Source organism: Vipera ursinii (genome assembly GCF_947247035.1).
Source record: "Vipera ursinii genome assembly, chromosome: 2".
Classification (NCBI taxonomy): Eukaryota; Metazoa; Chordata; class Lepidosauria; order Squamata; family Viperidae; genus Vipera; species Vipera ursinii.
Genome location: NC_139513.1, coordinates 76,317,487 through 76,331,233, shown reverse-complemented (window position 1 = coordinate 76,331,233; position 13,747 = coordinate 76,317,487). Strand labels below are relative to the sequence as shown.

General features: G+C 37.2%; 1 protein-coding gene across 6 annotated transcripts in view; it reads right to left on the bottom strand.

Moving 5' to 3' along the window:
* EBF1 (EBF transcription factor 1) overlaps positions 1-13,747 on the bottom strand; it is a 395,009-nt gene that overhangs the window by 360,990 nt on the left and 20,272 nt on the right. For all 6 annotated transcript variants that reach the window (XM_083352266.1, XM_083352269.1, XM_083352267.1 and 3 more), the window contains exon 6: positions 9,247-9,315. In XM_083352266.1, coding sequence (XP_083208392.1) covers positions 9,247-9,315 — 69 coding nt within the window. The remainder of the gene's footprint in view (positions 1-9,246; positions 9,316-13,747) is intronic.

Here is a 13,747-nt window from a genome sequence, read left to right as displayed (position 1 = left end):
TCCGACCTTGACGAATATAAATCGCCGGGACCCAACAGATTACATCCTAGAGTTCTGAAGGAGCTGGCAGATGTTATCTCAGAACCATTGCATCATATGTTTCATAAATCCTGGAACACTGGGGAAGTACCTGAAGATTGGAAAAGGGCTGATGTGGTTCCCATCTTCAAGAAAGGAAAAAAACAGACCCAGGAAACTACAGATCAATCAGTTTAACATCAATACCTGGGAAGATCCTAGAAAAAATAATCAAAAAACAGATCTGCGAACAACTAGAAGCAAACAAAGTTATAACTAGTAGCCAGCACGGGTTTGTTAAAAACAGATCATGCCAAACCAATCTTATTTCATTCTTTGATAAAGTGACTAAACTAGTAGACCAGCAAAATGTTGTGGATGTAGTATACTTAGACTTCAGTAAGGCATTTGATAAAGTAGACCACAACCTACTCCTTGGTAAACTAGAAAAAGTGGAATAGACAACATCATCATCAGATGGATCTGTAGCTGACTGGCAAACTATACTCAATATGTAGTCCTCAATGGCACTACATCCACATGGAGAGAAGTAATCAGGTTCCGTCTTAGGACCAGTACTCTTGAATATCTTCATAAATGACTTAGATGAGAGAATTGAAGGGGAACTCATCAAATTTGCAGATGACACCAAATTGGCAGGAGTAGCCAACACCTCAGAAGACAAACTCAAGATCCAAAAAGATCTTGACAAACTTGAACAATGGGCCCTATCCAACAAAATGAGTTTCAATGTGGAGAAAAGCAGTCTTACATTTAGGCAGGAAAAATAAAAGGTACAAGTACAGATTAGGCGAGACCTGGCTTAAAAACAGTAACGGTGACAGGGACCTTGGAGCCATAGTGTGCAATCACTTGACTATCACGTTCTCCTTTAATTCCCATTCCCAGAAGGGCAGAGAAGAGCAATTTGTGATGACTCCAGCTCGGCCCTTCAATCCACATATTGTACTTGAATTCCGGGAAAGAAAAAGGATGACAATCCAGTGTTCCATCCAAACAGGAATTTGGATGAAATAGCACCAAATCTCCCTGCCTCTTTTCCCCCTAGTAGTTTTCATTCAGCTTGATGAAGAAAAGGCTTCTTAAATTCTTTCAGAAGTGCAATGAAGGTCTGAGAAGTTTGCATAAGAGAATAGTGTGTTCTTGTTCACAAGATGGTCAAAAAGTACAGTTTCCACAGCTTCAATTGAATCCCAAAGAAAGAAATTATGGAAAAAAACCTGCTCCCTGTGACCTTTTTTGTTTGTTTGTTGTGATGTACCAGCGCTCCTCAACCTTGCTGAGTCTATCTAGCTTTGAGAATTCCTCTCCCTGCATCCATAGTTTTGAGGACTAAGAATTTTTGACAAATTTCCACTACACCCACAAAAGGGAGTTGAGTTGTGAGAATTTCTCTTCCTTTGGAGAAATTGAGAGTTAATGCTCACACACTTCTCTGTTTACCCATTGTTGGGGAATTTCAAAAGGGCATTGGTGCCCAGTTTCAATGTGAATGGGCTTCAGTGTGAACAACTTTCTGGTCTCTGTCTGATATTTTCTCTCTTCAAGCTCTCTACTCATTGCAATCAGCTGAGGGGAAAAGTCTGTTTGCTTCCATCATAACTTACTGGATGCGATGCAATTAGTGCCTTAAATCTGAGAAACCTTTACTTTGAGACAATTCTTGTTCAAGACACATTTAAACAAGTTGGGAGGTGAAATCTAGCATACCAGGTTAGAGACATGTAGTTTGGGAAGTAACCTTCTGCGCAACAATTGCTATCTGCTTAACTCTTCTATTGAAATTAGTGCAACTTTTTTCCCAGAGCTTGCCTTTCTTTTCATTGTCTTAATCTTCACTGTGCTCTAGCAGCAGCACTATGATCTAGGAACATCACAGTTCCTAGAGTCTGCCACCTTCACTTCAAAATCCTTAGGTACACACAAGGGGAAAGCACTGTGTATTTCTCATCTCTGCAATTGATGAGGCAGCCCTTGGAGGTTGCTTCAAGCATATTCGCAATAAAATAAAGTTGAATCAAATCACAGATTTAGAACATACTTTGTCCTGCTTAGGTAAAGTTTCAAAATCTTATATCATGCCTTCTGATTAGCATAAAGTGATAGAACCAAGATAATTACAATCGTCTAACTTCGGTCTTGAACCTGCTCTCCTCATCACAACTTTCTCCACTGTCATCTGCTAGGCTCTAAGTTCCTTGCCATGCTTATATCTGCATAAACATCAGCACAAGAAGGTCTCTGCTCCAAGTGAAATTGAACAAATGGAGAATTGACTTGTATGAGTATTTTAGCTACAGGAAACAAGTCTGAGCCAGACACACATAGTCTTCAACTTACAACACAATTGGGACCAAAATGTCATTGGTAAGCAAGGGAGTTTTTAAAATATGCCCAATTTTATGACCGTTTTTTTGCCATGATTGTTAAGTGAATCATTGTGGTTGCTAAGTGAACCATGCAATCATTAAGCAAATCCAGATTTTCCCATTGACTTTGCTTGTCAGAAGTTGGCTAGTCACAAATGGCAATCAGATGACCCTGAGTTGCTGCAACCATCGTAAAATACAGTATATTCTACTTGCCAAACACCCAAATTTTGATCACATAACCGTGGAGATGCTGTGATGGTTCAAAGTAAAAGGGCTGGTTGTAAGCCATTTTTTTTCAATACTGTTGTAATTTTGGTCACTAAATGAATGATTGTAAGTTGAGGACTACATGTATAAACATCAGAGTCAAGACACATCACTTGGCCAAGGTAATGCCAAAATATGCCAGCCTGTTATCCGAGCTAACTTATAACTGGGTTCACCATATTAATGCCAGTTTCAATCCTTAGCAGCCCATGCACACAAGTGATTCAGGGTGAGTTAATCTTGTTGATTGTCCTCAAGGAAGAGAACTGTCCCATGACAATTGTGTATTCTTACATGATTGGTCTTTAAAATACACTCCATTTTCAAACCTACAGAAAGACTGATGAAGATAAAATTGGAATTACAGAACGGAGGTTCCTAGAAGCAGTGGCTTTGTGACAGTTTTCTCTCAAAAGAATCTTAGCTGATCCAGCTCAGAATTTGGGGAAAACATTTCAAAACAGAGACCAACTTCCACCAGAATCCAGTAGACATGTCAAACCTCTTTGAAAAGGGTTTGGAGCTCCATGTTTAACATGTCCCTCAAGCCAATTCTAAAGCACAATGGAGTCTGCTTCGTAGCAATAGCAATAGCATTTAGACTTATATACCACTTCATAGGGCTTTACAGTCCTCTGTAAATGGTTTACAGAGTCAGCACATTGCCCCCGATAATCTGGGTTCTCATTTTGCTGACCTCAAAGGATGGAAGGTTGAGTCAACCTTGAGTCGTTCAGAATCAAACTCGTGGACTGAGCCGTTAGCCTGCAGTGCTGCATTCTAACCACTGTGCCACCACAGCATATACAACAGCTCTAAAATTACTTCTAATACATTGGCATCAGACTAATTTTTTGACTTAAAAATAAATGACTCCTAACCTTCAGCAAGTCATATCAATGACTTAAAAAGACACAATCATTTTTAAAAGAGCTGAAAGAGGAATGGCAGAGGCAGCATTTCCCACCAATATTTCTTCTGTCCTACAATTACCTTGGCTCAGGTCTGCTGTTTTGTTTTGTTTTTGAAGCATCTCAAAAGCTTGCAGAATATATTTCATAAGGACAATAATGGGGTGGGTAAGCACACTATGAGCAATGCTGCATCAGTCATAGCCTTTCAAGTTTGGAGATGACCGAGAGGATCAATGATCTCTCTTCTGTTCTCTCTAAAGATTTAGGGCCATAAGTGATCATACATCTGGATTTTTGTTTCCAATGCTGGTGTAAACACAACTCTGAAACAACAGGAAGCACAATAGACCTCTCTAATGAAATCCAATGTATCAGGACATATGTTTATACTACAATGATCTGGCTACATATATTGGAAATGGAAATTCTTTTCTATATATTCCTTAATTTAATTTTTTAATTTAATTTAATTTTAATTTATTAATATTTCTATACCACCCTTCTCCCGAAGGACTCAGGAGAATTACAAAAGTTAGAAAATGATTAAATACATGCCCACTAAAAAACAATTACCGTAATACATAGTAAAATCCCAATAAAATACAATAAAAACCCCACCAATCCCCCATCAGGCCAGGCTGGCTTGTTCGAACAAGTATGTTTTTAGATCGCGGCGAAAGAAGCGAAGATCGGGCGCCGTCCGGAGCTCAACCGGTAACTGATTCCATTGTTCCGGGGCGCCCACAGAGAAGGATCTCCCCCTGGGGGCCACCAATCGACATTCTCTGACCGGTGGCACCCTGAGGAGGCCCTCTCTGTGGGAACGCACAGGGCGGAGGGAAGTTGATGCCAGCAGCATCAACTCAAGTGAACCAGGGCACACTCAATACTGTACATCCATGAAATGGGAAGGAGGTGATTTGGCCAAATATCTGTTTCAAAAGGAATCAACCATGGTGGTTTTTTGTTTTTTTATTGCTGTGTGCCTTAAGTTTGAGGCTATGCCAGAATACAGAGCCATCCTTCACAAATCAAGAAATAATAAGACATTTCCTTCCTGTTGCACTGCACCCTATGTGACTTTTTTTCATTATCATGTTTTCAGATTTTTACAAAGCAAACCTAATTAAGAAGCTCTCTCATTAGTCTTCCAGAAAAATTAGCACAGCTTATGCTAATTGCTCCTGTAAAATTTAATAAACTCATTGAAATGGGAATAGTCTAATGAGGTTTTATTTATTGAACTAGAATAACTATATGGGAGAAAAGAGGTTAAGACGTAAGAATATCCAATGTGGCAATAAAAATACAACGTATTCCAGTCCTGCCTAGGAATTTTATGGCAAACCTTTTAAATTCAAACTGGAGTCACTGTTGGAACGTTCGTCAATTTGGAATATAGTAACAGGAAGTAGTTTTCTCTTCTTTTTCTTTCTTTTTTTTTCTGCTACTAGGTTGAACATGTCCTGTGCTCCTTGTAATAGAGATGGCTGCATATCAACTTGTTTTGCATCATTGTGCATCCTCTAAAGATGTGTCACTTCCTCATCTTCATGAAATAACATGTGGTTTTATAGAATGGTGTGGGAGGAGGGGGTCTGAAAAGCATCAGTCCTTTAAATAATAGTTGAAAGCAGATTCTACCACATTGTTGCATTTTCTACAAATTGCAGATTGTTTCTGTTAAATGACAACCAGGAGAAAATACACAAAGTAGTACCTCTTTGGGATTGAGGGGATGATCTGCTCAATATTAGCATTTTGGAGATTAATATATAGTCGTCTTTGATACAGTAAGCTTTAAAATGTATCACTGGACATTTCACCTTTGTTTTGATGTATATACATTTGTGCTGAAGAATGTACATAATAGCATCACCAAACATCACATGTGTAGACGCACATATATTTTCCCATTAACGTCCAGGTTTGTTTTCTTTTTAAACTGAATTGGTGAAAAATCCTAGATTCAATTTTTACATTTCCAGATATAATGGTGAAAGTACAGTAGATGATTACAATACATAATATGGTTTTAAGTCACTTTGACTGCAATTGTGGTGGCAAAAGGTACCTCTCCACATACATATGAGCTGCATTCACTACCAAACCTGTAAGTTTCTGCTCTCCCCCCCCCCCCCCGAATCCATGTGAACTGCTTTGGCCATGATACAATTCTGGCATGCTTTTTTAAATGCAGTCCTTTCCCAGCCTGGCCTCTGCAAACTTCAAAAAATCTAATGCCTTCCCAAGTATGTTGAGACTATGATCTCATCAGTCTCAAGTGCCATGGCCAATGGCCATGTTGACTGGGAATTATGTTCATTGTAGTACCAACACAACTGGAGGACAGCAGCTCAGAGAAGATTAATCAGGAAACAGTTACAAGAGGGGTTCAGAAATCTCTCACTTAATATACAACACTTATAGCTCATATTGTGATAAATTAGTGTAAGAGATAAGTAATAGCAAAAGAAGGTATTATAGAAATGTCCAGTACCCAATAGAAGAGAATCTATTACAAGTAGCAGTAGAAGAGAGTCTAGTACATATATGGGTAGTGATGGCCACAAGGCATACAGCTGCCCCAGGCCCTAGCTGATGGTCATGCTAATTAATGCTCTGGGGAGCTGAAGTCCAAAATATCTGGAAGATATCAGATCTCCTACCCAGAGATCTGATATAGTAACAAATATAACCTCTACCAGCATTTAATCTTGGACATTCAAAGCATTTGTAAGAGATTGCCAATATTTATACATCAAAGTTATTATTCATTAATTTTCAAATAATTTATAATAATATATAACAACAAAAATAGCTCACCAGGCATTCCTCAAACCAAATTATATAAATGTAGCAAAAGGAAGATCATCTATACATAGAAATATGTACATGATTTCAATATGGTTTCTGCCTGCTTACATGTAACACCCAAGGTCACCATTTTGTGTTAAAGTTACTGCAGGGCAAATAGGTTGCACATTCTGCCAGGCATAAGTCTCTTCAAACTCTCTTCCTTAATCCTATAAAGGATCACTTGGCAGTAAACAAACAAACAAAAAAAAGCAAACCATGGTTTTGCATACCAATTGGCATAATAGCTTACAATTTTATGCATGCAGGAGTGACAGCAGACTGCAACTCAACATATGTTCTGGCTCATGACAGCTTTTTAATGTTAACACAATTGGTGAAGTATTCCATTTACATGAGAGTTCCATGCAGATTGCTTTACATTTTTCAAAATCAAGAGGGGAAAATTACACTAGTAAATGTCACCAGAGCCACCAACTGTACAAAGCACTTACTTTCTTTTGCGTAAATGTTTGAACTATCCCTGGCCAAGAAAAAGGTTTTAAGTACCCTACTGGGACAGATGCTAAGCGGCAACAATAGAAGCCACACTAATGCAATTCAGGTAACCCAATCCTGTTTCAAAAACACAGGCAAGGCTAATTACAGCTCAGCTGAGTCAAATTTCTTGTGCCACTGCAACCCACAGGAACAGGTCAAAATCACATGTTATTCAAACCACAGTTATATCAAACTTCTCTATCAAAATCACCACTTAAAACCAAAAGAGGAATTTTCAAAGATTAACTGGTTCATATTTAAAGTAGGTGACAAAGCAGCATTTGTAAGAGTAACGAAAATACAAACAAAAATAAGCATGATTTTTAGTTTCACGAAAAATCTTTATGAACTAGCTAAAGTATTGCATGATCAAACTTTTTGTACAACTATAGTATGGTGATTCTCCAGACCAAGTGCTGAAGGAAAACAAAAGACAGAAAGGATAGTCTGGATAAAATATAATTTCTTAGTAAAAAAGCACAAACAAGGACTTAGTCCATATAATATCAGCAATCTTTGCAACACAATCAATCAAGAAACCTCTATTCATCTACATTTCTCAGTGCACTGGAAGCAGAAAATCATAATCATCAGCTTCATAAAATGGAGGATTTTAAATCATGGTTTATATTGGGGTTTTATCATGGTTTCTTCTCAGTTTAAATACAAGGGATATTTATTTTTGTCTGTTTATGTTTTGGGAGAAGGAAAGAGGATTCAAGGATCTTTTGAAAGAAAAATACAGCAGACAGTGCCATATTTAATATCTTATAACTGTTCAATAATTTCTTAACTATTTAGGTACTACAGGAGTGCCAGAGTGTAGATCTGGCCTAGAAAGATTATACAGAACCTCACAATGTACCAAAAAAGTGTCCTCAACCCTTAACATGCAATTGATACATTATGTAACGCTAATTGGAATTTACTTAAAACATTTACTTACTCTACAAATTCATATAGTTGTTTTTTAAAAAAAATGAGAGAGAGAAAATTGTACTATCAGCACAAAGTGAAGTAAGCTCTCTTGAGTTAAATACAGCTCCCTCCCTAATATGCATGTTTAGAATTTAGACATAGAGGCAATTATTGTTTTTACATCATGTTTTCTCATCACCACTGCAACAGAATTTTACTACCGTTCAGTACCACGCTGTACACTTCTAGTACAACTCAACCAAAAATGTTTATGAAATGAACACAGTTCACAATATCTTTGATGCCTTTCCCTAACCTTATGCTCTCCAGATATTTTGGACCACAGTTCCCAGAATTCCCAGTTGACTTGGGTACAAATCTGGAAATGACAGACCCAATTCATCTGAAGGATACCAATAAGGCAGATCTAGATAATACAACAAGGGACATTTGATTCTACACCTATCCAGCACCCTGCTTAGCTGATGGCATTCAGTATCTGCTCTGCATGTCACCTAACTCTCACAGAGTAATTTGTGACACTGTAATAGTTTTTCATATGTTTCTGTATGACAAGTTTCAATAATTAAAATGTAAAGAAGACTATTTGGTGAGAGCATGGCCTAATTTGCAAGCCTGCTGCGTGCAAATTATATAGACCAACTCAGTGAATTTATTGTTCTATAGTGATTTATTCGGTCATGCCAGATTAGTAATTTAGGTTGGTTTAGAAGCCATAATAATTAAGACAGAGAAAATGAATTAATCAACTAACAATGCAATCAAAACTGCACTCAAACCCAAGAAAACAAGCTGGAGACCTTAAAGGAGAAGGGAGAGGAAAAGAGACTTGAGGTGGGGGGAGGGATCTTAAGTTTGCCAATCTCCTAATGCACAAATAAAATAAACCTTACAACGTAGATAGATTGCATCCAACGGCACTACTGTAGCTAAAAAGTGATAATGCTTCAAACGTTTTTCAAAGTAAAAAGTTAAATATTTATAAGCAGCCAACCGCATTTCATAAATCACTAAATATTATTATTTATATTCCCAACGCTTTCCCAGGCACAGCATGCGAATCAAGGCACAGAAAGTTCCAGAGAAAAATATCCTCCACAGGAACATGAATCAGAGTTTCTCAGCAGAACCCTCCACTGAGCCTTTTCTCCCCCAGTTCCACCCCATCTGGCCTTTCCCAGAGAATCAAAACCTTGCAGCCTCACTAATTCCAAACAAATCACAAAATGACGCCCACAGACAAGCATCGCCCTTCAGCCGTTAGCAATACAGGACAGACGTTTCTGTAATAACGTGGCGCAAGGAACAGACAAATACCCTCTCAAAATAAATCTACACCAAAGAACAGCAGCCCTTACCTGTCAATTATCACCGGATCTGAAGGAGTCTCATTTCTGTTGCCACAGCTTTTCTTGTCACAACAGCGGCTATGGAGCAAGAAGGAGAGGATTTAGTGCAGCTATTACACTCTAAAAACCATCATTACAGATACAGGAAGGATGGTATTGCTGGCTAGAGTTACCGCACTCTCCCTGCCTGGAAATCAGTCAAATACAGTAGGTCACATATGGGTTAATTACTAGGTTTGACTTCTTTCACAGCTGGCACACAACAACTACCACATGCACTGCAGAAAAGGAAAAAATGGAGGACACAACTTTTGCGGTTCCTAATGCTAGGTTTCTAGGCTGATACTAATGACCTCCAAGTACGTTGCTGATGGCTCAAGGTGCCCTCAAACGGGGGTAGTAGCAGCCACCCACAGAGAAGCAAAAAAAAAGATTCTGTGCAAATATCTTGCCCTTGAAAGTCCTGAAAATCTCAAGGTTTTTCCAAATAAACAGACACTGTGATTCCAAGAAATCTTTGTGAATGAAAAGAGCAAAAAGATGCCCAGAATCCCAGAGCATGAGCCAACAACTTTAAAAAGGCAAAACAAATGTATCCCCAGATATATTTATCTAAAGAAAATAGTTAAATAACGCAATGTAACCGTAAGTGGCAGATCTGCATTTACAGTTCTGTTGCATATCATAATACAGTTCCATACATGATATAATTCTGCTCTGACATGCCCCGTTCTACCTCAAGTGCTGAAAAATGGTCAGATTGCATGGTTTGTTTGCTTGTTTTTCCCCTCATAGTTGCTATTTTCAGGAAATTAACACATTTACTTGAAAGGAAGATAAAGCTTAGTTAAATATACACACACACTGCTAAGATTATATTTTAAAGGCCTAATTTTCTATTAGTGAAGTAAAACTAAAATTAATCTGACTCCTATCATAAAGGTAAGTTGTTGAGGGAGGAAAGGGGAAATTTTTTTTTTCAGATACCTATAGTAAATGCCAGGACTAATATACCATTAGGTAAAATAAAATTTAAAAAAACCAGACTAGAATCCCTATTCATCTTTTCTTTGAAACAAATAAGGGATGATTTTAGTTTATAAATGCTAAAAAATAAGACATGAACAAAATCTGACTGGCAACATAAATCTTGCAAAAATTAGCCCGTTCTTAGAAATGCTGTAACCCTATTATAATTTTGTAATAGTTTGGATTCTCTTTTGACACCCCCCCCCTCAACCAGGTGTCATGGCTTTTAGTATCTTAGGGAAAATATTAATGAACCAGAACACAGGGAAATAGCTCAGAGATATTTCACACCAGACCAGTTCTCATATCAGATGAAGCCTGAAAACTGGCTTGGAGATGAATTCCCGTGCAAACCAGTTGGTTTGACCTATAAGTTCATATAACCTGGTAGCCAATTGAGCATTTTTCTGTCTGGAGAAAGCAAAGACTCATCCAGGTGGTCACCAGGAGCCAAGACTAATTCAGAAGCAAAGAAGACAGGAAAGAAGGAGAAGGAGGTGGCAACTAAAACTTCAATATTTCTCAGAAACAAGCAAAGAAATAACAGAAAAACAGATTTGGAAGGGACCTTGGGGTCTTCTAGTTCAACTCTCTGCTCAAGCAGGAGACCCTATACCATTTCAAACAAATGATTGTCTAGTCTCTTCTTTAAAACCTCTAGTGATGGAGCACCCACAAACAAATAAAATAAATAAGAAATGAATAATATATTATTGTTTTAAGCAGCTTTTAAAATTCCTGATAATTGGAGAATTAATAAGTTAACAATGAATGAAAATATGAACTCCAGTTTATAGCAAACAAAGAAAAATTCATTGAGCGATCCTCTCCAGAACTTACCCATCATTTTTGTTTTAAGCAGTAAACAAGTAAGGTAGACAGGTTCTGGTGTGTACCTCATTGCAATTGTAAGTGTTATCAGTGTAGCTTTAGGAAAGTTATTTCTTTGAAACCTGTCCCTCCATAGACATATATAACAGCTATGAAATTGTAGAAAAATAGCCATCACATTAATATGCCATTAAGAATTAAACTGAATATAGAAAATTGTGGATTTGGAGCACATTCTCATGATGGGCCAAGTGTACAGCACATTTTGTAAATAAGTTTCTGAAATTATTTCTGCTACCTTCCGTGCATGCAGAGCAGCATAAACTGGCATGGGGACCTGCTCTCCTTTGTGACTCAAATGGGAAAGAAACTCTGGTTTACAGTGAAGCAGGATGAAATTCTAATCAAGTTTTACAGTCAGACTTATCTATGCTTTTTCTTCATTAACGTGTTCTTCTCTGTCTCCTTCTCTTCAGAGGATCCCTATTCGTGAACATTCCATTTTGATGATATAAACTTACAGTTTTATTACATTGTTAGTCTTGATCAAAGGCACTGTTGAAAGTTGTTTAGGAATTATGTATCTATAACAAGCTATTTTGAAGCATGGGCCTTCACTGTTTTATTTCTAGAATGAAGAAATTTCATCTTAGAGAGAGCAAGCTGTCTTTCACACCATATGGCTAATGGTAGTGCATAGCAATTAGCTGGGCTGATTAATGGGGAACAGACTCTAATTTTATGCTTATAATTGAAACTGCATTTGGACCCCTGTTGCAGATTCAGCACATCCCAATCTGCGCTTACCACGGTTAGAAAGCCAGTGGCAGAAAATCTAGGGATGTGTCAAAAATATGGCTGCAATACAATTGATCAGAAATATGTGGGATAACATTAGGCAGCCTCATACAAGTATACTATTATGTACTTCTGTGAACATCTCTGAACACTCAATTTGAACCTAAATATTTTAAGATACTTGCTTCCTGTTTTAACTAAATATCAGGATGATTTTTTTTCCCATTTGCTCATATGGCTTTGCAAAGCAGAAAAAAACAGAAAGATCTATTGAAATCAGCAAAATGGATAAATGAGGGCAGTACTGAGTAGAGACATCAGCAGCATTGGAACTGGTTTCCAATGTAAAGGTAGGAAATAGTCGTGAATTTTTCCCTAATCCATGAATATCTACCTTGACTGCTTCTAATTCAATGCTAATTTTGGATTATATACTTCATGGCTAAGAAGTTGTCTTGTGAATTCTTTCTAAAACTCTGTGACTATGTAAGGCTCTATTTAAATGCTTAAACAAATAATAATAAACTTGGATGACACTAGAACTGCCCATGTTTATATATGTATATACTCAGACACTTTTTGACACATCTGAAATTATATATATATATATTATAATACATACTTAAAAGAATTGTTGACACAACAAATGAAGATTTTTGTGTATGATAAAATTCTATACAGAAATGATGGGAAATTGTCCTACTATCTAAAAAAAACCCCATAAGGCAAGCTATAAATGTATTCATACACTCACAATAAGACAAATGAGGAATACTAAGACTAAGTGATTACTAGACAATTATGTCCTGGTTTTTATTAACATCAGAAACTTGGACATCTACTAAAATATTTGCCAAATATTTACCAGTTCACATTCTGCCCAATCCTTTTTCTGAGATATTAACTTATCCATCCATGCTAATGTCATCTACAGCCCTTACTGACTTTTCCCCAACTTTTCTTTTGTTCAATTTTTTCTGAACATAATAAATAATATCAAAACAAAGAATAGATTCCCTGTGTTTACTTCATTCCAGGCACTGTTTAATGAATTTTACTTGGTATAGAACAACTGTTAGTCAGAAATCCACCAAGCTACTCCCAGGAACTTTGGACTAGAAACAAATAAGCAAGTGTTCAAGAATACAAGAATAGAATAGAATAGAATAGAATAGAATAGAATAGAATAGAATAGAATAGAATAGAATAGAATAGAATAGAATAGAATAGAATAGAATAGAATAGAATAGAATAGAATAGAATAGAATAATAGAATAGAATAGAATAGAATAGAATAGAATAGAATAGAATAGAATAGAATAGAATAGAATAGAATAGAATAGAATAGAATAGAATAGAATAGAATAGAATAGAATAGAATCTGGAAGGGACTTTGGAGGTTTTCTAGTCCAGCCCCCTGCTTGAGCAGGAGAACCTACACAATCTCAGACAAGTGACTGTCCAGTCTCTTCTTAAAAACCTCCAGTGTTGGAGCACCCACAATTTCTGAAGGCAAACTGTTCCACTGGTTAATTGTCCTCACTATTATGAAGTTTCTCCTTAATTCCAGGTTGCTTCTCTCCTTGATCAGTTTCCAACCATTGTTTCTTTCCCTGCCTTCTGGTGCTTTGGAGAATAGTTTGACCCCCTCTTCTTTGTGGCAGCTCCTAAAATACTGGAAGACTGCTATCATGTCATCCATAGTCCTTTTTTTCTCTAGACTAGCCATACCCATTTCCTGCAGCCGTTCTTCATATGTTTTAATCTCCAGGCCTTTGATCATTTTAGTTGCTCTTCTCTGAACTTTTTCCAAGGTCTCAACATCTTTTGTGTAGTATGCTGACCAAAATTG